Source organism: Phodopus roborovskii, unplaced genomic scaffold, assembly GCF_943737965.1.
Source record: "Phodopus roborovskii unplaced genomic scaffold, PHOROB, whole genome shotgun sequence".
NCBI lineage: Eukaryota > Metazoa > Chordata > Mammalia > Rodentia > Cricetidae > Phodopus > Phodopus roborovskii.
The window spans coordinates 7,130,328-7,157,405 of NW_026125281.1; the positions used below are offsets into that span (position 1 = coordinate 7,130,328).

The window sequence follows — 27,078 nt, forward strand, 5'->3', positions numbered from 1 at the left end:
TTGATTTTGTTATTGTTGTTGTTATAACAAATTAGATTCCTTTATATTTCTAAGCTTGAATATGTATGACTTCAAGCTTCACTTAATCAGGTCATGAGCTCTCTTCTGGTGAAGGTGAGAATTAAAATTCTCATTGCTGAGCTGGTGAGATGGGTCAGGTAGTGAAGGCACTTGGTGCTAAACCTGAGTACCTGAGTTTGATCCTTGGGACTCACATAGTAGAAGAAGACACACAAGTTGTTCCCTGACCTCCACATAAATGCACGTGTGTGTGCATGCACACAAATACGATTGAGTTTTTAAAATCTCCATGCCACAATAGAGTATAAAAAATATTGAATTGAATCAAGTTTAATTTTATAAGTGTCTATATAGTTAAAACTAAAATACTAAAGAAATAGGTGAAGACACTAGAAAATCAAAAGACCATGCTGGAGGATTGGAAGAACTAATACTGAAAAAAATGATTATAATACCAAAGGCAGTCTACAGATTCAGCCCAACCTCTATCAGATAATTAAAGCAGTCCTTAGCAAGAACAGTGTAAGATGCATAACACCTGACATCCATTTACATTGCAGAGCCTAATAACAAATGCGCATAAAACTGGCATGAAAATAAACACAGAGACCAAAGGAATAGGGCAGAGAACTCAGAAGTAAGTCCACAGAGCTAGAACCGCCTAACATTTGATAAAGCTCTCAAGAATAAACATTAGAGAAGAAACAACCTTGGTAACATTATTTAACAAATGATGCTGGGGATGGTGGATTTATCAATGTAGAAGAAAGTATGTCAATATCAACTGTACATCACAAAATCAATTTTTTTAAAAACTGGCTCAAGACCTTATTGTGAAATCTACAACTTTGAAACTTTCAAAGAAAAACATAAATAATTCATCTCAAAGTATAGAGGCAAGGATTTCTGAAAAAGACTCCTATAGCACAGGAAATAACACCAAGATGTATTGCATGAAACTAAGAAGCTTCACTACAGCCAAAGCAACAACTATCAGAGAAAGTGAAAGCATATACACTATAAAACAAAAGCTTTGCCAACTGCGTATTAGGCAGTTAAAATGAAAGAGCTATAAAGACTACAAAAGTTTAGCATCAAAGAATTCAAGTCATCCAATCAATAAATGAGCTAAATAGCCAATAAATACCTGAAAATGTGTTCAACATCCTTCGTCATCAAGGAATTATAAATTAAAACTGCTTTGCTAGTCCATACCACACCAGTCAGAATGCTATCCTCAAAAAAAAAAAAAAAGTAAAGAGTAAATGCTGTGGAGATGAAAAGGATGTTGGGAAGAGGATCCTTTAATTTACTGGTGGTAGGGAATGTAATCTCAAGCAAGCACTTTGGAAGTCAAGCATGGAGGTTCCTGCCACATATAATACAGCTGTACACTCCTGGATATATACCCAAAAGACTCTTAAGTGAACATACCATACAGGTGATTATTGCTGTATAATTCACTATCACTAGGAAATGGAACCTGCCTAACTATCAACAGATGAGGGACAAAGAAAGTACGGTACATAAACAATGGAATTGTATGCCGCTGTAAGGAAAGAAAAATGGCATTTGTACTGAAATAAGTGCGATTGGAATCACTGTTAAGCAAAATGGGACAGACTTGAAAAATACCACATTTCCTCTCATATGCAAGATTTAAACGTAAAATTGTATGTACATATATATGTTTATGTGTGTGCATGTATATTTGTAAGTCATGTATCAAGATGAGGGTAATGAAGAGATCATACAGGAGTCGGGAAATAAAGTAATGCAACGCATGCAATAGGAAAGCAGGAGGACTAAGGGGAAGAAAAGAACTGTAGAAGGGGATGGTGCAAGGGAAAGCGGTGGGAGAGAATAAAATGAGAGCAGAGAATATAGACTCATACGTATGTGGATGTACTGATGAAAACCATTGCTTGAATGCTACCTTTAAAAAGTGATGTCAAAATGGAAAACATTCCCCATGCCACTCTTCCAGGGCAACATTTTTTTTTTTATATTACATATTATTATGTATGCTCTTTGGCAAAACAGAAGAGTAAAAGACTGAAAATCATTATGCTGCGCGCAAATTATGTTTACATACAATCTGTACTTGCTGCTTGGACTTACAGGATACAGACTTTCAAAAGGCCTTTGCATTATCTGTCACATTTCTGTGCTGTGTGTGCTGTGAGCAGTGCCACTTATCATATGAGGATTAACTATCCTTGAAACATCTTTTAACTACACTCTTAAATGTAGAAACCGCAGAAGATAGATGTTTGTATAAGCATTTGAAAGAAAAATAACCAAATCTGGTTTTAAAAAATTACCTTGAAGAGCTAATACGGCTGACCTAGCAGCTTTTTTGATGGGCTGTTAGCTCAAGGGACTTCATAATGGTCTAGCATGCACAGGGTTCAGTCCTGCACTGCCCTTCCCCCACCCTATTGGGTAGGAAAAAAACAAAACAAAACAAACAGTTCACTTACTTCATACTTGTATTTTCTTAAATGTTTATTATGACAAAACTCTTTGTTTATAATTTATCCTGTGTATATGAAAATGGCATGTGTGGTTTTCCACAAATGTCACATGCTTTAAATCTAATAAGTGTGGCCTAATCATTCTTTTCATATCACATACTCGCCACTCCTCCCTCTACCCAGTCCTGAATTACAATTACTTTCTAAAATGTATTGAGACTTCTTCAATGATATTACAGCACAACGTAACATCTGTGCTACAAATCTATGCGGTTAACCTAAATTTATTGAAAGTTTGCTGGCATGGAAATGTTACTCCACAGGTCAGTGAAATACAGGTTAGTTCCACTGGACTAGCAAGCTCACAAAAATCTGCCTTGGAGCTTACCTACCTGGTTTGAACCGATTTGTGGTTCTGAGGTTTTCCTCCAAACAGCCAGGTGTACATGTGTAGTAATCAATCATATTTTGAGAACTGTCTCTTTATAGCCAAAAGATTTGGAAATCGAAGTCAGATTGAAACAAAAAGCATGATATTTTAATCACCTACCATCTGTTAAGTGAACAGTATGCCATAGTGCCCAGTAGCGTCTTAAAGGTTATTTGTATTCTGGTTTTTAACGGGCAGAATCCTCAAAAATACCCAGCAGTAATAAAAAGACCTTTTCACCATCACTCTCACTTTCAGCAATGTTTGGGGAAAAGAAACATCATTATTTTTTACTGTGCTGTTCATTGTTCGCAGGGTGACTGTGCGCGTGAGGGCTGAGACGCCAGGTCATGTTCTCATCTCAATCTCGGATGCGCTCCTGAGGGCTTGGACTTACGCACCACCATTTATTGTTCTGTGTTTGATTATGCTGATGGCAGTTGCACAGCTCTATATATTACAAGCCACACCAAAAGACTGAATTGTGTATAAATTTTACATCTATAAAATGGTTTTACAGCAAATAAAAGAATAAAGGCAAAAGTCTACATTTATAACAGTTTTCTCTCTGAAATTTGGAAAACAAGTGTAATTACTTTTTTATTTTAGAACATCAGACAACAAAATGCAAAAGATTTTTATGACTGATTAAAATGTTTGCTAATTTGTTAGTACCATAATACTTGACACCCAACAAATTTAAACTAATGAAACGTCCTCTGTGAAAACTATGAACTACTAATCAAATGTTTAAAGGTCAATAGTCATATTGCTCTTCTTAAAATATCCAAATTAGTATCTTAAAATGTGTTTACAAGATTACCTAGCTGATTGTGATAAAAGTAATGCTGTATGCTGGCTTCCCCAAAACTAACCTTTTGAAACTCTAGGCCCCAACCCCTTCCCCCTTTATGCCATTTGGAGACTGGGAGGTCATTACCAGTAGAGGTCTTCCTGAGGGTGAGGTTTTCATGATGGCAATGGTGCCTTTGTAGGAAGAGGAATCCAAAGCTGTTCAGTTCAAAGACATTGTAAACATTCAGCATCTACAAAGCCAGGAAGAGACTCCTGACTAGAACTCAGAAATTCCTATACTTGATTTTAGACTTGCAGCCTTCAGAACTGCGAGGATATACTTTTTTATAGTTAAAAAAACAGTTTCTGATGTAGTGTGACAGCCTGAGCTAATTGGTTTAGAAATACTATTTCATATTAATTTCTGACCTAGCACACATAGCAGAATGTTCCTTAATTAAATCTCAAACTTATTATAATCAATATTAACTTGCAAAATGTGTTGAGCCGCTTAATATAAAATTATCTAGGTAGTTGTACTAACTGTTTTCATTTCAGTTTTAGATTCTTTATTCCAAGTTTAGTTTAATGTGTCTTCGGACTAAAATAGTGTCTAATAAACTAATGTTCGTGAAGGGAAAACAACATTTTGTTTAAAATGGTTTCTAGGATTTACTAGTTGATGCTGTCAGTTTTTCATCTCATTTCGATTATTTTTTCCCACATATTGTTAAATTAGGCATTCTTTCATGTAGGGATATGCCCTCCATTATTTCTTGTCAAATGATGTTTTTAGTTATCTAATATTTATTAAGTGTGAACAATATTCAATGTGTGCGAACACAAAGTTGTCAAAGATTTTTTTTATCCTGTTTCTCGATTTCTTCAAGTGAAATGAAGGGAGGGAACACCTGTGTGATTTCACTATCCATCCCTAGTGTAGGATATCACTAAAGCCTCAGACGCCGCGAGTGCCCAAATAATGCAACTACTGGGAAACCAATAATGCAATGCAATTTGGTAAAGAATGCTGATTAAAGTCAGGTAAGGCAAGAGTCGGAATCCGCCGTCTTCAACAGGCTTCGGAAGGGACCGAGGATGGGGCCCGTCCTCCTCTTCCCGCGAAGACACTCGTGCCGCAAGCCTGGCTGCGGGCGCGGGGCCGGGGCCGGGGGCAGCGCTCGGGTCGCCGGCTCCGGGCTTCGCGGCGGCGAGTGCGTTTCTAGGCAACGCCGCGCGGCGTCACTTCCTGCCATTTAAACTGGGGCCCGCCCACCGCCGCGGCGCTGGCGGCTCGCCGGACTCGGCGCGCTCCGGGGTGGGCGCTCACTGCTGCGGCCGCCTGCGCGGCGGCTCCGGGCGGCTGGTAGACGCCAGGGCGGCCGGGGCCCGGAGCGGAGCCCGCGCACCCCTCCCGTGTAGACGCCGAGCGGCTCCGGCGGGCGGCGGCCATGGCTGCGGCGGAGCCCGGGGGCCCTGCTCAGCCCACGCCGCAGGCCCAGCCGCCGGCGCCGGCGCCGGCGCCCCCGCCCGGGGCGCCACCCTCGCAGCCGCCCGCGGCGCTCAGCAGCCGGCACGAGAAGAGCCTGGGGCTGCTCACGACCAAGTTCGTGTCGTTGCTGCAGGAGGCGCAGGACGGCGTCCTGGATCTCAAAGCGGTGAGCGGGGGCCGCGGGGCCGCGGGGCGGGGGCGAGGGGCGGGCGGCGGGCGGGCCCCACCGGCCACGGCCACAAAGGAGCTCGGCGCTCGGTCCGCGTCGCTCTGCTCTTGGAAAGCGAAGCCTGTACTTAGCGAGCACTTTATTCCGCTGTGAGGGACTTTCGTGCCAGATCTTCCCGATGAAAGGAAAACGAGGAAACTTCCCACACCTCCCCGCTAAAATAGTAGTTTCTAGACGAGGAAACTTACTCTCCGTCGACAGTGAGGAAGTGCGTTCGGGTTTGTTGACTGAATTCGGGATCTCACGGGTTTCTTGCGGTCGCACGGAGAGTTGTGCGGCTTCCACACGAAGCGGTGGAATTGATTAGTAAACTCTTGTGGTTTTAAAGGATGTTTGCTTCGTTCTTTGCTACGGTTCAAGTTTTTTGTTTTTTGTTTTTTTTTTTTCAAACATTGGTCTAAAGCTGTTCAGTTACACACACAGTGATGTAACCGTTCCTGGCAGGACTTGGAAGGGTTCTGCAGCGCAGAGGGGATAAAGGAGTATGGGATCATGCGGATTAAAATTCGGCCAGTACACTCAGGTTAAAGAAGAGCCAGTGAGTGATACTTTTAAAAAAAGAAATTGCTTAGGAGTCTACGGTTAGAGCGGACCGCCTTTGTGACTCCTTTGCCTGGTTGTACTGGGAAAACTCGCAACACCCAGGGACTAAGAACCATGCCACCTTCCTGGCTGGAAGCCATTACCGTCCTCATTTCTGTGCCCAAGGCAGTGGTAATAGTGTCTGAGCTGGAGAAGCCTGCCTTCCACAACTCTCCTGCTGAGTCTCCTCCTCTTGGTGGCCCAGTGGGAAGCAATGGCTTGTTGACGCTGGGATTGCCACCTGCTTTTCCTGGGTGTAATGCCAGCAGGTGTCTGTTCTTATTTGGCAATGTTATTCGGTGGACTTTGACTTTTTTTCCCCCCACTTGTGAACATTCTTTGTATTCTTTCTCATCTCTCATTCATGTTCTCCTTCCACGCCACACCAGTCCCTCTTTTCTCTCTCCCTCAGCCTCTTTCTCTACTTAAAAGTACTTTAATAGGCATCTACAGATTTCCAATTGTAATGAATTCAAATGGTATGGTTTTCAGTTTCAGTGGCAGTAATGAAGTCCAAAAAGCCCTGATGTTACGAAACACCCATTGAAATCTGCTGTTCAGAATTAAATGCAGTTGTAGCCAGTGACTGTCAGTATTTACACACACACACACACACACACACACACACACACACACACACACACGGGGGGGGGGGAGGAGAATTCTGTCTGCCCTTCCAGACTTTGTTATCTGGCTTCCTTCACCTGTATTGCAGCAGGCTCAGGCATCAAATAGCAGAAGTTTGATATTGAAGAGTCTTATTTCGGTTATCTTGGAGCTGTCCTAAAGAAAGGTTCATAGATTTCTGTAGTAATTTAAAGGTTAATCATTTACAGAGATCAGTGTTTAATTCTATTTCCTAAGTAGAAAAACATTTTATTTATACATACATTTCATGAATATAAATACATATAAAATCTTATATATAAAACAACTTACAGGGAGGCATTCCTAGTGATGTTTCTCGTAGTACATCATTATGAAATAGTAAGATATTCTAATAATATATGTTGAAGATGGTCTTATACTGCTAGTAATAAATTTCTATCTGAAAGTATTTAAGCATGTTCTTTATTCCTTTTTTTTATTCCAACTCTGAGGAAGGAACATTTTTCTGTATAAGCTATTGATACAGGTTTGTACATAATTTCTTTAATAGAATCCAATTTTTGTGAAAATCACAAATATAAAAATATATTAACTTTCTCAACAAATATCCTGCATGAACATAAAATATTCAGAACTGTGTATATGTGCCCTGATTAAATCTCATCAGTTTGCCTGTGACAGCAAATTTGGATACACAGAAGCAACAGGGTAGTCCGCACGTAGAAAAGACTGAGACACAGCAAGAGGGAAGAGTTGGGATGTGAGGGAGGGCAGTGGGACAGGGGTGTCAGATAAGGGCAGACCAACGCAGTGAAACCTTTGTGTGCCAGCCAAAGTAATAATTATATAAAAGAACTTTCAAACGGCAACAATCTCTATAGAGATTTCAGTTTGTAGATTTCCGAGAGTCACTATGACATCCTACTTAACTAAAACACTATCAAATACCTTTTTCCTTCTCTTTGATTATCCTTTGGTGACTTGTGTAAGAAAAATAGAAATGAACTTTTCTTTTTGATAGCTTATGCAGAGTTTATTAAAAATAGCATCGGAAAAATATTCAAGGCTTATATATTTCAAAATACATTAAGTACAGTAGCTATCAGTAGCCAAACACAGAGGGTATGTTTAAGTGGAGTTTCTTTGGGGCAGATGGAAACACTGTGTAAATAAATGGTGTTGCTTGGGGGGGGGCAGTGATTCTTTGGTATTTCATTTCCTTGTTGATTTATGGCCCCTACAGACCCATTGAGAACAGAGAGGCCTCTCCCAGGAATTTTCTTTTTTGCCTCACCTTAAGTACTCCAGTATACTTAAGGTACTCCAGTACAAGTTTATAGCATTTTAACATCTTTAGGGCAAATGATCTTCTCCCACTTTTTGTACTAGGGATTTTCACCTTTTTTGTTGTTGTTTAACGAACCCCATTAACTCGGGCCCTTGGTCTGTCCAACATCTTGCATAAGAAGGACCCCAAGAAACAGTGAGGTCGGGTAATTTATTTCGTAGAGCAAGGGGAGTGTCTAGGGGGTATGCAAAAGTCTCAGGATTAGCGCATTTCCGGGCTTGGGCGGCCAGTCCTGTGTTGTTATGTCCTGTATGCCCTCCCCTGTGATAAAAGCACACCTGGAGCCCACCAGCTAACTTCAGATTGGTTCCTTGCCAGGTGGAGGGTATCTAACCTCCTAGTGACTAGGGCAGCTCCTGCAAGGGTCAGCAGTCAGAAGGCCAGAAACTAAGCACACGTGCTGAATCTGGGGCTTCTGTCTTGTTAGGTCTTTTCTGCAGCCCGTCATGGCTGCTAATGCAGGGAGCTGGGAAAGGGTCTGGTCGCTGTTCAGTACATATACTAACTTCTTATGCCCAAATTCATTAAAATGTTTTGACACAATTTTGTTGAATGAATATAGGACTAATGTCAAATGCTGTCCTTATTCTTTAGCTTTCTGGGCTTCTCCATAAAATGAGAACACTTACTTTGCAGAATTATTGTGAGCTTTACATTAGATAACATCTGTAAAATCCTCAGCCTATTGTTTTAGTTTAAAATCAAGCATTTTACACATTAATTAAAATGAGCTGTGCTTGAATTAGATAGTAAGTAAGGAAGTGGATCGGGATAAAATGTCATGTGTCTTAGGGTTTCTTAATACTTTAAGGTATGTTTTTATTTCTTCTTTATGTGTCTGTGTACCTCATTGGTTCTAGTTTATACTTTGATTGGCTTACCCGCCTAGTAACAGCATGCCAAGCCTGACTATTCTGACTGTGGACAGTGTTTGCCTCCCCTTTGTGAGAGGAAGACATGTAATACTTAGAGGGAAGATGGGTTTTTCTCAGAGATTGTCTTAAGCTTATTTTTGCCATAAACTGGTTGTGTGATAGTTAGATGAAACTTTAATGACTTTCTTTTTTTTTCTGTAAAGTCCCACAGTAGAAAACAAAATCTTTTTAATAAACTTGATGTGCACTCTATCAGCCACAGTAGAAAGCTTGGGACAAGGGTGGTGATTCTGATCCAGGCCTACCTTCTTCGTATACCTGAGCAATTCAAGGACTGTAGAAAATACAGTCATGTTGTTTGTGGTTATTTGAATGAGAACACTTGGGCCCTAGTTAGGCACTGTTAGGAAAGTTTAGTGGTGGTGGCCTTGCTGAAGGAAGTACATTGCCAAAATTAGTTCTATCCAAGATGATTGGTAGTCTTTGAGACCTGCCTCACTGCAGTGCACGACAAGCTCAGCCTCTCCCTTACACTCCTTTGGATCCCATGATTCCTGCATGCGTGCCCTGATGTGTTAGTGTCAGGGTGCTCTTCATTTCTCACACTATTTGTTCCCTTGCTGGGTAGTTCTTGTGCATTCCAACTGTTCCTGAGATGTCTGTCTCCTGAGGACAATCAAATTGATGTTTAGCCTGTGCCTTCCTATAGTTTTGGTGTCTCCTTTGTGGCCTACATTTTCATGTGTAATGATCTTTTGGATTCACAGTCTCTAAGGTTAAATTCCTGATTTCCATTGCTTCAACCCTTTTCCTACAGTAGTGTTCCTCACCTGCAGTTCAAGTCAAAACCTCTGTGTTGAGCCAAGGAGATGGCTCAGTATATAAAGGCACTTGTTGCCAGACCTGTAGAAGAACACTAACTCTACAAAATGTAGAGTCCTGTCCTACATGCATGACCTGTAGCATATATGCCCCACCCCCCAGTAAATATAATTTTATAAAACAAACAAAAGCCCTGAGTGATCCTTGGCTCTTCTCTCCTGGGAAGTGCTGCTTGCAAAGCCTTCTCACACTGATCATCACCTTCTCAGTTTACTCCGTCCGTATTCCTACTTTTAATGGATAATTGCTGTTCCTTTCTCACTGATCTCCTTTCTTCTGTTTTCTTCTCAACAAGATTCTCCTTCTAGCAGAGCATGTTTTCAAACAAGCAGTCAATTGCCCCTGTGCTCAAAGCTGCCTAGTGGCTTTCCATGTCACTGGAATTAAAAGCTGAAACCTTCACAATGACCCAGGTCTGCTGTCTCTCTCCTAGTGATATTAGAAACCACACTCATAAAGTCTCACCTCCATGAATGCTCAAACATGAGCTGAACAAGGAGGGCATCAACAAATCTGCCAGAATGGACAGGGAAAAGCCCACAAGGCCTTGGCCCTACTCAAAGAACTACAGGCAACTAAAGAAAGTTGGGAGCATGTGAGGTGGTCCTCCCTGAGGAAGAGCAAGCATACCAGTTGATTGTCCAGGGCCAGGTGGTGAGCTCTGAACAGGTTATATATAGAAATAAATAGTATGCATAGTGCATGCAATGACAGTGAGTAAAGAGGTCATGAACTTGAAGGCAAGTGGGAGGGATACATGGTAGGATTTGGAAGGAAGAAATGTAATTACAATCTCAAAAATTAAAAATAACAGAAAACCAAAAACAGCTTTTGTAGTCTGGATTCTATGTGCACAGTGCAATACCAGATACCAGGAGCTGTTGCTGTGGCTATGAGTGACAGAAGCATGGCTGGCAGGACTCTGGGTCACTTCTTGAGACCCTTTTCAGAGAGAAGCAAGAAAATAGACTGCTGCTCTTCAGAATAAACTCAAACTCAAGAACAGAAATTCCATGAAGGAACGTGAGATGGTAAAGATGCTGCCGATTATTGTGAGACCATGGCTAGTCCCAGTTCTGTTTAGTTTTTGATTCTCTAGAGTCTAGAAACTTCTGGATACTAGATTGTAGATATTCTCTGGGGTCTAGACAATGCCAATTCAGAGTTGAGAATACTAAAAAGCCGATTGCTTCCATCAATGCACATCCTACTCTACTGGTCTATTGTTGGAGGCACAAGTCCCATTCAAAAAGATGTGGGGCACCTTGGTGTGTGTTTTGTCCATTTTCACAAGAAAGATACCACCTGAGAAGAGGGGACCTCAGTGGAGAAAGCTCCTCCAGTAGACTGGACTGTAAGCAAATCTATAGAGCATTTTCTGAAATGATTGATGTAGGAGGGCTCAGACCATTGTGGGTGGTGTCACCCTTAGGCTAGATGGTCCTGGGTTATGTAAGACAGCAGGCTGAAACTGTGAGGGATACCTCATAAACACCACTCCTTCGTGGTCTCGGCTTCAGTTCCTGCCATGATATCCCTCAATGATTAACTGTGATTAGGACATATAAATATAATAAATCCTTTCTCCCTGTTGCTTTTGGTGACAGTGTCTTACCACAACAGTAGAAACCTTAATGAAGACAGGTGAGTGAGTCAAGCAAGAAGTGTTGACTTGCAAGAGCTGGTAATCATTTCTCAGGCTGCTTAAATCACATTTGTTAATTATCAGGAGGGCCACTTAACTACTTTTTCGTTAGTACCATGGATTGTGTAGTGGGACCCTACATTCATGATACAGACTGTTGACTCAGAAAACAGAGATATTGGATAACCTCTTTTCTGAAGTTCTTTCCAAGTAGAGAGGTGATCACAGGAACTATGTGGTGTTCTTCATAATTTTTATCTAGTTCATGACATGATATTTGTGTTACTCTTACCTTTTCTTACCTTCTAGGAAAGAAACCACCATGTTGTTTTTAAAAAATCATTGTTAGAACCACCACTATGTTAGATATTTTTATTTCTTCTTGATTTAATACTGTTGGGGTAAAATAATGTGTCCATGCTTATTAGCTTTAAAATGCATATCATTATTAAACAGGTTTATAATTTATGCATATAACTGACTCCCCTTACTCCTTAATTGCCAAAAGGCCCAGATACATAAGAATAAGGCTGTCTTTTGATGAGAATTAGAAGCGACAAAGATTAACAATTAGTGTTTCTTCCTCATCTTAGTCCATAAGGTGATAGAACGCCTACTATGTTGTTTTATTTTGGGTGGCCTTATTTCGTGACCATATTTTTTTTTTCTTCTTGCCAACATCTGCTAGTGTTTAAATGGAATAATTTCTCTACTATTTGCAAAATATAGGAAATGCTTCAAATATATCTGCCTAATGTTTTTAATGAGTGTGTCATATTTGATATTGGACTCTCTCCCTGACTTTAAAATATAACTGTGCATTCTTTACTCTTTGTCCTAAACAGGCTGCAGATACTTTGGCTGTGAGGCAAAAGCGAAGAATTTATGATATCACTAACGTCTTAGAAGGAATTGATCTAATTGAAAAAAAATCAAAGAACAGTATCCAGTGGAAGTATGTCACAAATCTACCCCAAATTAATACTAGATAGAAATGGACCTTCAATCCTGTCTTTCTCCCAAATGCTCAGTTTTAGCTGGCTAATACACCAGACTTCTCTTACTCAAGACAGACTCCCTTGTCCTGCCTATCTGTCCATTATGTGTTGCTGTTTCCTTACTCTCTCCACTGTTTCATGTATTAGCTATGACATGAATTTGTTTGTAGAGTACTTCCTTTGGCCTTAGTTTTTTGTTTTGTTAGAAATCTGCTCCCAAACCAGAAGTTTACAGGTAACTCTACCCGTACCTCATTGTATATCAGAAGACTTTTTAAGTGTTTAGCTTTAATGTGGTTTTGGCACCTCAGTCACTGGTCTGGCTTTCCAGGTGATAGAAAGCCATTCTAGCATATATTAAGAATTTCCAAAACATGCGTCTTGTCATTAAATTTGTTATTTGAAAGTGGTTTTGGTGTTTAAGATTTACTTTTTATGTGCATTGGTATTCTGCCTGCATGAACATCTGTAAGGATGCCAGATTCCCCTGGAACTGAAGTTACAATTTTAAGCTGGATGTTGGAAATTGAATGCCAGGTCCTCTGAAAGAGTGGTCAGTGCTCTTAATTGCTGACCCATCTCTATAGGCCCCTGTCAGTAAATTTTCCAAGCAAGTGTGTGTAGAGCTTTGATATTTAAATTCTATACGGATTTTAGTGTGTGGTTATCAGAAGAGTGTAAACTCATCTTGATTTTCATGTTTTTAAGGGGCATAGGTGCTGGCTGTAACACTAAAGAAGTTATAGACAGATTAAGACTTCTTAGAGCTGAAATTGAAGATCTAGAATTGAAGGAAAGAGAACTTGACCAGCAGAAATTGTGTCTTCAGCAAAGCATCAAAAATGTGATGGAAGACTCCATTAATAACAGATATCCTTCTAAGGTGTGTGTGTGTGTGTATGCGTGCGTGCGTGCGTGCGTGTGTGTGAGTGTAGAGAAAGCTGTGCTTCTTGGTCTCAAATCAATTATCTATTATGCTATTAAGTTTTACAAGTGAATATAACATTTTATAATTTTCTAATAACTTACACTGGTATTTAAAAAATACCATCGTTGAAGTTGTATAATATTAACATACTTGTGTTGTAGTGGGGGGGGGTGATACGTTCTTTCAGCATACTGACAGGATGCAGTATTGTAGCTTAGTGCAGGGATCTGTATATTATTGCTAATTATGTAAGGTGCTTTAAATAATGATGTCCGGTTCTAGGCCAGTAAGAACTCAGCAGCTTTCAGTTTTGAAAGGTTTAAAGGAGTACCGTGTTTATAGTCCTTGATGCTTCTGCCTAATATTAACCCAAGAATGCTTTCTCTTATTACATAAAGGCATATTAATGATGTATGCCTTGTGTTCCTTATACATCGCTATATGTTTAAAGACCTTGGAGATTTCTTTTGTGTATTTATTTACCTGTACTTTTACAGAAACTTTATAGATTTTATTTTCCGTACCTCACAGGAAATTTGAGTGATGCATTCATCATGTTGTCTTACTTGTTATTTTGTGTAGGGGTCAGAGCTTCATAATCATGTGAGAACAGTGGGAACTTTGAAGCTGTGTCCTGTGGAACCCAGAGATTCAAAAGCCAATGAAGTGGTCTAGAATTTGGTCACGCACAAGTCTCTAAACTGTGACTGTACATGCACTATATAGCTTACATAGTTGTGATATTTTGATGTGTCAAAAATATTTCTTTCTGGGAAAAGACTGCTTTGGATTTAGCCAATTCTTAGAAATGGCAATGGTTTAGCCAGGAATGGTGTTGTAGTAGACTATGCAATTATGAACCATACCACCTCCTGTAGCACGAATTATAATTGTACTTAATACCCTGACATTGCCATGAATCTTATCACGGTAACATTGAAATCAGGAAAGCCCTTCAGCACCATCTGAAATACTTGCCTCCTGTTTTCAGAATTTTCTTTGTATGAACAACATCAGTAGAGGGTTTTGTCCATGTATTGGCTTGTGTTAATGGAGACTTAGTAAAGGAGTTTGGACAAAGGAACAAAAATAATTGTTCTTAATACTAAAAACTCAAGAGTCATATATTGGGGTTATTGCTGAAGATCTGAGAATCAAAGCGGCCAGCCAGTAGAGTTCTTCCCTCTGCCAGTGCTTAGACCAAAAGGGTGATCCTGTCCTTAGACTGCATCCTCAGACTGCACTTCTCCTCAGACTACATCTCTCTTGTCTCCTCCTGCCTTATACTCTTCTCTCCACCTCCTGGGATTAAAGGTGTGTCACTCCAGGTGCTGGGATCACCTTTGTGTCAACTCTGTTCCTCTTTTTAGACTGGATCAATTTTGTGTTGCCATACGCTGGATCTGTTTGTGTTGAACTAACGGAAATCCATCCAACTTCTATGTCCTTAGTGCTGAGAGTAAAGGTGTGTGCCACCACTGCCTGGCCTCTATGGCTGACTAGTGTGGCTGGTTTTTCACTCTGATCCTCAGGCAAAAGCTTTGTTAGATCATATTACCACAGCTTCCAGGTGGCCCCCACACCCAGGAGGCAATGTTCCTCTGATGTCCTCATCCCAGGGCCAGGAAAAGGCAACCTGGGGTCCTGAGGGAAAGAGTTGGTCAAAATTATTCAAACTGACCAATTCTTAAGGGTGTCCCCTTCCCCGCCTTCCTTTTTATATGAAGACCCAAAGGGAGACTCTGGACTAATGCTTTCTCATGTGGCCTGTGACACTTGTCTCTAGGAGCTGAGTGTAATATAGTTTGTTTTCCAGAGCCTCCTCGCTTTCTTTGGCTATGCAACTCAAAAGATAAGCAGTTACCCAAGAAGATGCAGCCTACGTGGCCACTCTCCACTCAGTGATTATGCTCTCCCATCCATTCTCTATGCACACTCACCCTAGCCTACGTACACTTTCCATCATACCCCCCAATCCTCAGATGTCACTAACGAGAATGGCTACTGATTAGAGCAAAACATTGAAACTCTGCCTACAGACCTTTGTCTCTGTCTTTCTAAAGATTTAGCATGACCTTCAATTTCAATTTGGACTTAAGGTTATTAACTTAGTGTATATAAGCCTTGATATAAATGTTCCTTAACTCTTAAGACAGTACGTTTTCCTATGTAACTCATGAAGACATCTGCAATTGCTTTAATGGTGAGTACTTTCAGCCTTTTCTTACATTGTTCCGTTTATCTGTTTGGTTTTTCAAGACAGGGTTTCTCTATGTAGCCCTGGCTGTCCTGGAACTCATTCTGTATACCAGGCTGTCCTGTAACTTAGACATCCACCTGCCACTGTCTTGCAAGTGCTTGAATTAAGCCCCGAGCCACCACATTCTTCTTTGAACAACCTATTGACTGTAGTTTCTCCCAATTGCCTGTACATTCAGCCTGTCAGTATTTTCAGGAGTTGTGAATATTTTTGTCTTTCTCTGTGGTGGTGTGTTGATAGGCTGCTTACATTTCTGTTTTCATGGCACTAACCTTCTTCACAGCTTTTACTTTATGTGTGGGAGGGCACAGGAGCCAAGGGAAGAGGAACTTATATCAGCAGGATTTAGCAGCCTTTTCAAGGTCACAGGAACAGAGGAGCTTGAAATATAAGCATTGTTTCATGAAACCATATATAACAAGGACAGGTGGAACCCGGAGAACTCATGAGAAAAGTTAGATCAATTTTATTCCTAATCCTTCCAATGTTTAACACTTGAAATGACAATGCAGATGAGACTTTCCAAATTTATAACAAAATTTGGGGCTCTTATATTATGCATGTTTACTAAAAGCATAGTGTGTATTGCCCAACAGAGTAATAAATCTTCTTTAATGTAAACTGAATTTCCACATAAAGACTGTTGAAAATACATATTTTATTTTGCCAGGTGATACACTATTGGCCATTCAGGCACCTTCTGGTACACAGCTCGAAGTACCTATTCCAGAAATGGTATGTACCATAGCTGTTATAAGTAAGGAAACAGATCTACTGCCCCAAGAGAGACAAATGCATTTTCTTGAGCTAAACAAGGACAAATAGAGTATGAACACTTTTGAGTTATTAGTATTAATATATATATCTGAATATAGGTATCTTCAATACTTTGATAAAAGTAGCTGAATGAATCTGTACTGTCCTCCCCTATCCTCCAAGAATTTAGTAATTTATATTATTATATTTTAGACCTTCAAAAGACAAATTACCTTTTGGAAAAGGAAGAATTTTGTGTCTATGTAGCAGTCAGTCATGTTTTTTGATTAATGGGTGGAAAAGTTTTGGTTTGTGAAATATGTAAACTCAGACAGGATGTTGAGATGGGCAATCATGGTAGTTTACTCCAGAGGTTGAAGTTCATGTGTGTGGAGACTTTGTAGAACATTATTGACCACGACCAGGTATGAAATGGATGGTGGTGTGTGTATGTAGTAATCATCCCAGCATGTGAGAGGCTGAGTTTTGAAACCAATCTGAACTATATAGTGTAAGTCTGTTAAGTAAAGATGAGGGTGAGGAATGGGAAAAAAGTGGAAGAGAAGGAAAAGAAGAAAAAAAAAAAAAAAAAAAAGGAAAGAAGGAAAGGACAGGACAGATTGATTGTTTAGAATTTTGTAATTACCTTCTTGATGATAGCCATTTTAGCAAAGCTTATCTTTTGGGGCCAAGTGGCTTACAGACTTCAGTAAATCCATTCTCCTTGGTCTGTTCTCCTGTGTTACAAACTCAGTGACTTTGTCATGTGACGTTAGATGTTAGATCCTAATGACTTTGCCTGTCTTTGTTTTCATGTTTCAAGTTAGCTAGCAGTGGTAATACTCATTTGTTTATACCCAATAACTCCAAAGGGTCAGAATGGACAAAAGAAATACCACATAAATTTAAAGAGCCACTCAGGACCTATCCATGTGCTGCTTATAAATAAAGAGTCCAGTTCATCTAAGCCGGTGGTTTTTCCTGTTCCCCCACCTGATGACCTTACACAGCCTTCCTCCCAGTCCTTAACGTCAGTGACTCCACAGAAATCCACCATGGCTGCTCAGAACTTGTCTGAGCAGCAAGTTTCTGAAAGAAGCCAGAGTTTCCAGCAGACACCAGCTACAGAAATATCTTCAGGTTAGTAGAAAGCCTTTGATCTAAAGATTTCAGGTGAAAATATGAATACTATATGAAACAGATCAGAGACCTTTTATCTAAAGCAAAATAACCTTATTCAATGTTTTAATTTAGTATCTTCTAGTACATGCGTATCACTAAATAGGTATTATTAGGAATATTTTAAAGTAGATCATGTCTTGTGTGTATGAATATGTATATGCATTTTGAAGAAAAGCACATAAGGAATACTTAGCAGTTTTACTGAAAGCTGGTCCCACACTGACCCAGGAGAATTTAACAGTATATCACAAACAGCAGTTTTGTTTGTACTCTCATCACAGGTAATTTCAAGCTACCCACCTGAATCACTGAACTATTATTAATATTAGTCAGGGTGTCATATGAAATGCGCATTTGAATGCATGTATGTATATATGCAAAATGTGTAGACTATATAGAACTTTTGTTTCTGAGCAAACACAGAAGTCATTGATGATAGTAAAAGCTGTATTATGTAATTTGTGTTGTTTGCTAATGGGATATACCCCACAGCTCCTACTTTGAAATTTCACAATCCGTAACAGTGAAGCTAGATTTTAATTGGACACGGGCTGGGTCACTTCTTTCTGTAAGAATACACTATAGCTGAAGAGATGCACAAGAAAAAGTATAGCCTTAAGAAAGTACTAATTAATCCCAGTTTAATTGGGACAACCCAGTTGGTAACTTAGCTTCCAAAGAATGTAAATAAATAAATAAATTAGAGAATTGAGTACTTTCTGTGTATCATTTGGTATAGTGAGAGACGTTACTTGGGAGCACATTAGAGGTTTGGAATATCACATGAAAATGCTAAGAAACCAGATTTGTATGAAGGAAGGTAGGAGTTAGTTGTCTGTGTTGGTGAGCATAGGGTAGGCTGACGTGGAAGACTTGGAAACTATTCTTTTGGGGAGTATAGGGTGGCAAGTCTGAAGAGATGTTTGCAGTTACCACAGCTGAGACAACTTCATTCCCCCCATCAAATTAGAGTAGTGATGTGACTGCCTCTGTTGAAATCCAATTTCCTCTATCATATTTATGTTTTCAACAGGATCTGTTAGTGGAGACATCATTGATGAACTGATGTCTTCTGATGGTAAGTGGTTGAAGATTTTACTGGGTATATATCTATATCACTATCCTAGAGATTACAATAGGCATCTTTTAGAATTTATATTTACTTGCATTTTAAAGGAAAGAACTCAGAAGGAATACTTACCACCACTTTTATTGATAACCAATCACATCCTAGCCCAGAAGTAATTGAATCAAGTTTTGTATGTACTCCCGTCACAGGCAATTTCAAGCTGCCCACCAGAATCACTGAACTTTTACTAACATTAGCCAGGGTGTCATATGAAATGTATGAACTAATTATTAAAACCACTCCTCTGTAGTATGCTAATTAAAAGTTCCTCTGGGCTTTTGTGTAGGTTTTGGATTCAGAACGGTGACAAACTTTATGGTAATCCTCTTAAGTCATGTAGCAGTGACTGTAACGGTGACTGTTTCTCCTTTGCAGTGTTTCCCCTCTTACGGCTCTCTCCTACCCCAGCAGATGACTACAACTTCAATTTAGAGGACAATGAAGGAGTCTGTGATTTGTTTGATGTTCAGATACTAAATTATTAGATTCCATGGAAACTTGGGACTGTTATCTACCTCTAACTGTAACATTTTAGAAGTCTTAATAATCTGAGTATTTAAAATTATGAATGTAACACCATTTTAGTTCACTGATTCTGAAATGTTCTTCTTTAACATTTTATTTTTTACTTCACAAAACTTGAGAGGGCTCTGCTACAAGGGAGAAGATGAATTGTCTAGCAGCATGTCCCTCCAGTGATTACATTCGGTTTCTTTCCATTCTGAATTCATTCTGCTGTAGCTCCCTCTCCTGGGAGGAAAGTTAAAAGCAGGCTCCAGGTCATCATAGAACATTGAGCAAAAGATCACTTATTTGTCTTTACATTTTTACTGCCACAAAGTTATTTCTGTGTGTCCTTCAAACAGACATTCACTGCCACATGTAAAGTGAAGGGTGTCACTGTTGAGTGAACAGAGTTTGTGAAGTGCCTTCTGTTTTAGCACTTTAATTCTATCAGTTTGACTTCTGACATTCCACTTTCCTAGAATATAGGAAAGATCTTTTTATGTAGTTTGCTTTTAAATGTGCCAATGCCTGTACATTAACAAGATCAAAAAATAAATAAAATTGTATAAAACATTCAATTTATTGATCCTTTGGGGGAGTATGATACACTGTCATTATATTACAATTGAGCCATTAGTCTTGTTGCTTCATCAACATTAGCTGGTTCATTTTCATGGTGCTTCTGAGGAATCAAAGAGGAAAAAATGTTTACAACACAAAAAATCCAAAAGCTTAGTAACAGCAAACTAAACCACCTTGACTATTCAGACTTAGTGTTTAAGCCTGAATATGACTTAAAGTGCTATCTATATACACCAAAATGCCAGGTAAAAATTACTTACACTTCAAGTGTGTTAGCCTTCAATGTATCAGTCATGAAAGGAACTAATTTCTACTTACCAGCTCTTGCTGCACAGATTTAAAAGAAAGGCTTTTTGAAAAGTTTGCAAGTTCTTTCTGTATATTTACAAAAGCTGTGTTCATTCTGTTGACTTTTTCATCATTTATAATGTTTATCTGTTAAAAATGAAAAAAAAAATCATATTATCTCCTAACAAAGTACTGGTCTGTCTAGATGTCTTAGCAGGTAAAGGCATTTGCTGTGCAAGCCTGAAGGCCTAATTATATCCTGAACACATGCTTTGACCTCAGACACCCCTCTGTTACACATGTCATGCATGTGTTAGACACATAATTTGCAAGTTTTTTAAAGAAAGGAAATAGTATAAATTCTTAACACTACCAAACTAATAATTCACACACACAAAAAAAATACTTTCGTCTTAATTAGTCAGAAAGTTTGGATTTTTAAAATTAACAGATGTAAGGAGTAAGTTTTTCCGCCAGTCGTTGGTCTTGTCCTGCCGCCCCACCAGCCCCAAGTAACACACCGAGACTCTGTATTAGATATAATTCTTTTGGCCAGTTACTTGTTTCTTATCAACTAGCTCTGTCTTAAGTATTAACCCATTTCTATTAATCTCCACGTGGTCTTATCTTACTGGAAAGAGAGCCCGCCGACATTCTGCTCTCTGTCTCTCCATCTCCTTACTACTTCTTCTTTCCTCCTCATCTCCCAGTCCCTCCTATCTACCTTTCCTATTGGCCAACCAGTATGAGAAACATTTACAGAATGACATCTCCCATCCCAGAAAAGGATGCCCTAGAGTTAGTTGTGAGTCTCCATGGGGTGTGTGGAACTGAACCTTGGTCCCTTTGCAAAAGTAGTAAATGTTCTTAATTGCTAAACCACCTCTCTGGAGTGGCTGCTTCAAGGTGGGTGGACAAGGCTCCTCTGAGCATCTTTCATGAAGGGCTGAAGTTACTGTTTATAAGCAAATGTACTTGGAAACTACTCAACAATGGATTTTGTTACTTATGATGGAATACTTAAATACTCACCTTCTTAAGATTAGTAGTAACTGGTTTTGCTTTGTTTTTAGCCTTGAAGGTTTTTTGGCTGGCTATGTGAAATACATTCCTAGACTTCTGCCCTTTAAATTTGTTCTTGGCCATTGTCTAGAGAAGAAAGGGATTTAGTTAAACTGGCTTATATTTTGGGCCACAAATAATTTAAATGTTTAAGTCCATCTTAGTTCTGATTATTTTAAAAGTTGCTACATAAATTCCATGTCTTCCATTCCTAGACATCTCAATCTTTCCTGTATTCCCAGAACCAGCCCTGAGACACACCTTCCCATTTTAAAGATTTTTTTTTTTTTTTAACTGACAGGAGTTTGCCATGATTTAATGGTTTGTTGTTTGTTCCTTAAAAAGGTGGGGGGGGCAAGCGGTGGTGCTTGACGCCTTTAATAGCAGCTCTCAGGTGCCAGAGGCAGGCAGAGCTCTATAAATTACAGGCCAGCCTGCAGCCAGGGATACACAAAGAAACCCTGTGTCTGTCGGAAAACCCAAAATAAACCAACAAGTAAACGATAGACAGTAGAAAATACACGATTACAGGACCAAACAGTAAGCATAAAACTAAATCAACTGACTCATTAGTTACTAAGCCCGAAGTGGTAAAAAACTCGCCAAGTACACATAGGCAAGCAGACAGGTAGGTATCCTACACAGAAGCACGCATAAAGCGCACACAGGTGAAGTGCCACAGGCTCGAACGACGCTAAGAGAGACGCCCACTAAGCTGGAAACGGGTTCGGGGACACCAACCCCCTAACTGAACCCGGGGATCGGGAAGGCTGACGCCTGGGCCGAGCCCGTCAGGGGGTGGCCGCAAGGTTTCGGGCGTGGGCCGGGGTTCACGGCCCGCGAGGACGGGCAGGCCGGAGCCCTCGCAGCCGCCCGGGCCATCAGTCCCGCCGGGCCCCAGGCACCTCGGCCGCTTCTCACCAAACTCCGCCAGGCTCACGCGGCCGCTCGGGTCTCCGATGGGGCAAACTCAAGGCACAGGAAGTTCCGGGAAGCAGCCGCCACTTAGGTGAGCGCTTTCTAGCCGCAACCCCACCCGCGGCAAGGGCCACGCCCACCACGTAAGGCCTCTTCCTTTTAGCCACGCCTTTCACGCGCGGTCCTTCGAGCGGGGCTCCGCCCCTTCGGCCGCGGCCCCGCCCACCGCGGAGGAGCCGCCCTCGAGGGGAGGGGCATGCATAATCCGGCGCGGGCCCGCTGCCCTGGCGTGTACCGCGGTGGGGGCGAGGTCTCAGTCCCGGTGAGGTCCCTCCCGCCGTGGGAGCCCCGCCTCGCTAGCTGCCCGGCGTGTGATCAGGCCGTGTCGTTTGTCCCGCGAGGGCCGAGCCGGGCCGGGCGAGAGAGACGGCGCCGCCCAAGTCAGCAGCCCAAGCTGCGGGCTCCGAGATGTCCGGCAGGTGGCGCTGCGACCGCGGGCGGCTTCCGGACTGGACCAGCAGCCCACTGAGGGAAAAAGTTCGCCTTATTAACTTCTTGTTTCAGAAAGAAAATTTCTTACACCACAGCAGATGTACAAGGAGCCATTAACAGTAATATGCATGTACGTGTGTATGTATGCATGTGCAAACTGAGCTCATGAGGAACTTTTGAGAAAACTCAGAAGTCCTTTCACCTTCGCTCTTTGTGGGTCTGCACATTTTGCATTAGGGCGGTTCAGAAAAATCTGTTCACATTTTCCAAGAAGCTATCCACATAGCCGTTTCCTCTCTCTCTCTGCCTTTATTAAATCTCCTCATAACTGGTCTGCTCACTTTAGTAGACAGAAGGATTTAGTGCTAAAAGTGTTAACCAGACCCAGCACTCCATCCCAAACTCTCACAGCGTTCAGAAGACAGCAACGACTTTTTGTTTTAGCCCCTGCTACTTCCTTATTGCTCATTAATCAACCTGATATGTTTCTGTTCTTTGGCCTTTCTGTGTAGAACACTCCCTCACAGCATAGCTGCAAAGGAGCTTAGAGTTGAAAGACTTTACGTTAGCCAAAGTTTATAGTCCATAGTGAAGGGAAATCAGGGCAGGAACAAGACAGAATCTGGAGGCAAGACCCAAAGCAGAGGCCATGGAGGAATGCTTGCTGTCTGGCTCTTTATTGGCTTGCTGTTTTTACAACGGAGGACTTCCTGTTCAGAAGTGGTACCACACACAGAAGGCTGTGAGACCTCTTATATCAATAATTTGTCTTAAGAAGCACTGTCTCAGATGAGGTTTTCTGTTTCCAGATGACCCTAGTGGGCATCAAATTGACCAAACAAACAAAAACCCTATCATCCAGGATGACACTGTCATACATGATGGCCTAGAACACTATATAGATCAGATTAACTTCAAACTCAGAGGGATTTTCCTGTCTGTGTCTCTTGAGTGTTGGGATTAAAGGCCATCATTGCCATGCCCAGCTGATTTCTGTTGGTGTCTCTTGCTAGAATATTTTATACCAGCACATCTTTTCATCTCATTTGGTCTGATACTATTTTAGTCTTCTAAGGCTGCATAGGAAATCATAAAAAAAAAAAAAGTTCTAGTAGCTCAAAACACCAATCACCATTTTCTGCCTTACAGTTCTCTGGGCCTAGAGTTTGGCGAGACTTAGCCTGTGTTAACACAGTCCGTGAATGAAGCTGTGTGAGGAGGTTTCTGAGAGCTGTGAGAAAACTCCAGGTAAACAAGCAAGAGTCTTGTAACCTCTGTTCTTCCATAGTATGGGTTGTTCTTGCAATGTGCTTTCATGGCCCCTCCCAGGTACAGCAAATATTAGTATTTTTTTTAACTTCGGATTACCCATCATTTTACTTCTGTTATTTAAAACCGTTTCCAAGTATGGGTTACCCTGTAACTGTATAAAGCACAATCTCATGTGAACTTTGCTTAGCCCTCAGAGTATAAATCGTCTGGTGCCCGGAATAAAGTTGGCTATTGCATGAGACTTTAGTTCGGTTCATTTTTAGGCTCCACTCTCCCTGGTCTGTGCTGCCTGCCAACAGAACAGTAACTGAAGGCTAAAGGTTCTGGCTCAGGGTCCTTTGAAAGGTTGAGTTAGATGGCACAGTCAGATATGGCTTGATTGCAGCTGGAGCATTTGTTTCCAAGGATCTTCATGAACAGCTGCAAACCTGTCCCCTCTAAACCCATGATGCCCCAAGTCCTGCCCAAGTCAGTCGCTTTACGGAGCTATCTCACATCCTTCAGACCCAGTGTTCTGAGAGAGCCAGGGAAAGCTGATGTTTTTAATGACCGGGACTTGGAGTCACCATCACCACTTCTGTTCCTTTCATTCGGGGCACATGCCAGCTCCAACTCAGTTAAGAGGATGATTCACACAGAACTGAAACTAAGTGGTCATTGTGAATGATGTAGGAGGCTGGCCCAGTGCGGCTTCTAGCTCACTATGCTGAAACGGTGACTGCCACATAACTGGTATGCAAGCAAATGAATGATATATATTCCACATAACTCGATTTCTCAGGGCCATTTAGTAAGGAAGAGAAAATTAAAGGGAAGTTGAATCACGAATGAAATAATTCAACTCTGTTGTGTTTCTATTGCTGTGAAGAGACACTTGACCATGGCAACTCTTATAAAGGAATCCATTTAATGGGGTGGCTTATAGTTTCAGAGATTAAGTCTACTGTCATCATGTGGAGACATGGCGTCGTCAGGAAGATATGATGCTGGAGAGTCATCTTGATCTGTAGGCAACAAGGAGTGAACTGGGACACTGTGTAGCTTGAGCACAGGAGACCTCAAAGCTGACCCCCACAGTAACACACCCACCCCAACAAGGCCATAACTCCTAATCGTGTCATTCCCTGTGAACTTTAAAGGGACCAATAACATTCAAACTGCAACAAACTCTACTTAGATATCTCACGTTAGGGCAGGTGAATAGAATTCAATGGACCTAGAGATGGTTCAGTGGTTAAGAACATTTACTGCTATTGCAATGGACCTGAGTTTGATTTTCAGCACCCACATTGACAGCTCACAACTGCATGTGAACACAGTTCCAGGGGATTTGATTGCCTCTTCAATACTCCATGGGCACCTGCATGGATATGATACACATACACACATACACATAAAATAATCTCAGAACTGTGCTAGCTAACCAGTAACTAGAGCCAGTAGCCTCATGTGGATGGTCTGAACTGAGATATGCAATTATTTAAAACACATTGTATGAGAAAAAGGACATAAAGAGTAATGTTGCAAGATGCACTGAGGAGTCAGAGAGCACATGGTGCAGGGAAAGTAGTTCACTGTAAAGATGTATTAACTATAACCTAAGGTGAGCATGCAAAGATAGTAGGAATGAATACCCAGTAGCTGTGGGCGGTTAGTTCATAGCTTTTATGTAAATGGGGTTCCTTGTTTTGCTTCTGAGATTCCTAGAAAATTGTAGCCGTACAGTGGGCAAACGAAAAAGGCAGTGTGTGGTCATACACACCTAGGCTTTGAGTATGGTTCTCTGTTATAGGGTACTTCTTTACAATCTCTACTTAAAAGGCACATCTTTATGTAGGCAACCTTCATGGAGAAGGCTGTTAGCCATGCTAGACTTGCTTCTTCCCTCCCAGCCAGAGACTGCAATCAGACTTCAGAGTGAGAGGTTCCTGTTCCGTCTTATGTCCCTTTAGTTTTCTGCATCTCTCTGTCCTACTTTACTTTTAATATCCTCCAGTGAACATAATTTTCCACATGGATGATCATTTCTTAGCTTCCACAACTTCATGTCTTTATGAGCCACAATAACCATCACAGTTCTGCATCAATATTCTTACTCATTTTTTTTTTCTGTTTTTTAATAGAGACATAAAATACTTTCAAAATCACACAACAAATATGGCTACCAAAAAATACCCTAATATCTGTGTTCCAGTGGTTCTTGTAGGTGTTCTTAGTGTACTTTCTACTGATGATTTGTACATATGTGTGTATGTGTGTGTATAGTTATAATCTGTATAGTTATAATTAGTTCAATATACATTTTTTTGTTTCTCTTAGAATTAAATTTTAGATTTTTTTAAAATTCTCTGTTTTTTTACACTTACATATTTGCATGTGTGTGTGTGACATGGCACACTTGTGAAGTCAACTTGAGGGAGTCAATTCTTTCCTTTAACTATGTGAGTTCTAGAGACCCAACTCAGACCATCAGCTTGGCAGCAAGCTTCTTCACCCTCTGAAACACTTCACTTGCCTTCATTTTATTTTTATTTTATTTTATTGAGACAATTTTTGTGCTATATGCAGTTGTCTCAAACTTACTGATTTACCCAAGTGTCCTTAAATGTAGAACTCTCCTGCCCAACCTTCCGTATGCTGGAATTGCAGGCTTGTGCTATGATTCCTCACTGATCTCATTTTTAAAATGAAAAGCATACTAAAATAGCAAGAAGATAGATTGGACAAATTCACTGCTTCTTAGTTCATCATCCATTCCATTCATACCTGCCTCATATGAGAAACCAATTTGCTAATTTGTGACTTTATCTTTCCAAAGGTTTTTGGTCGGGGCTGGACAGATGGCTCAGCGTTTAAGAGCATTTACTGCTCTTGCAGGGGACCTGAGTTCAGGCACCAGGCATGCATGTGGTGCACATACACACATACACGCGTGTGGGCAGGCAGGCATTTATACACATAAAACTAAATAAATTATCTCATAAGAGGCTTTTGTCAAAAAGTTGCTAATGTATGCACCCTTTTATTTTTTTCCACTGGAGAAATGTTTTTTACTCTCTTTTGACTTTCTCTTCCTTCTTCTAGCTAGCGTGTCCCAGGCCTTACTCCATATGGCTTGTGGAGTTGTTTGTTCCTTCCATAGCTGGTTGGCTGGCCACAGATGCTTTTGGGGATGTCTACCCAGTCTCCTGTGAGTGGTACTCTGAATTTTTTCCCATTGTACACAGTGCAGTTTTAGGAAAGTGAGCAGACTGCCCAAAGAAAAATTCAAAGCACAAAAGTTCAAATTCAAATTTCTGGTTTTTTGGTTTATTCATTG

The 27,078-nt window shown here is 40.8% G+C and overlaps 2 protein-coding genes across 2 annotated transcripts; one reads left to right on the forward strand and one right to left on the reverse strand.

Annotated features, from left to right (window-relative positions):
- The first annotated feature begins 5,151 nt into the window (after positions 1–5,151).
- E2f5 (E2F transcription factor 5) lies at positions 5,152–19,718 on the forward strand. Its single transcript, XM_051196845.1, has 8 exons — positions 5,152–5,381; positions 12,231–12,340; positions 13,092–13,253; positions 15,471–15,514; positions 16,242–16,306; positions 17,200–17,467; positions 18,543–18,587; positions 19,014–19,718. The coding sequence occupies exons 1-8, from the start codon at positions 5,175–5,177 to the stop codon at positions 19,121–19,123; spliced, it is 1,011 nt and encodes a 336-aa protein (XP_051052802.1). The 5' UTR covers positions 5,152–5,174; the 3' UTR covers positions 19,124–19,718.
- On the reverse strand, positions 19,707–21,210 carry Rbis (ribosomal biogenesis factor). The gene is made up of 3 exons (XM_051196858.1): positions 21,048–21,210; positions 20,046–20,162; positions 19,707–19,827 (listed from the first exon to the last, which is right to left on the reverse strand). The coding sequence occupies exons 1-3, from the start codon at positions 21,159–21,161 to the stop codon at positions 19,765–19,767; spliced, it is 294 nt and encodes a 97-aa protein (XP_051052815.1). The 5' UTR covers positions 21,162–21,210; the 3' UTR covers positions 19,707–19,764.
- Positions 21,211–27,078: the final 5,868 nt, after the last annotated feature.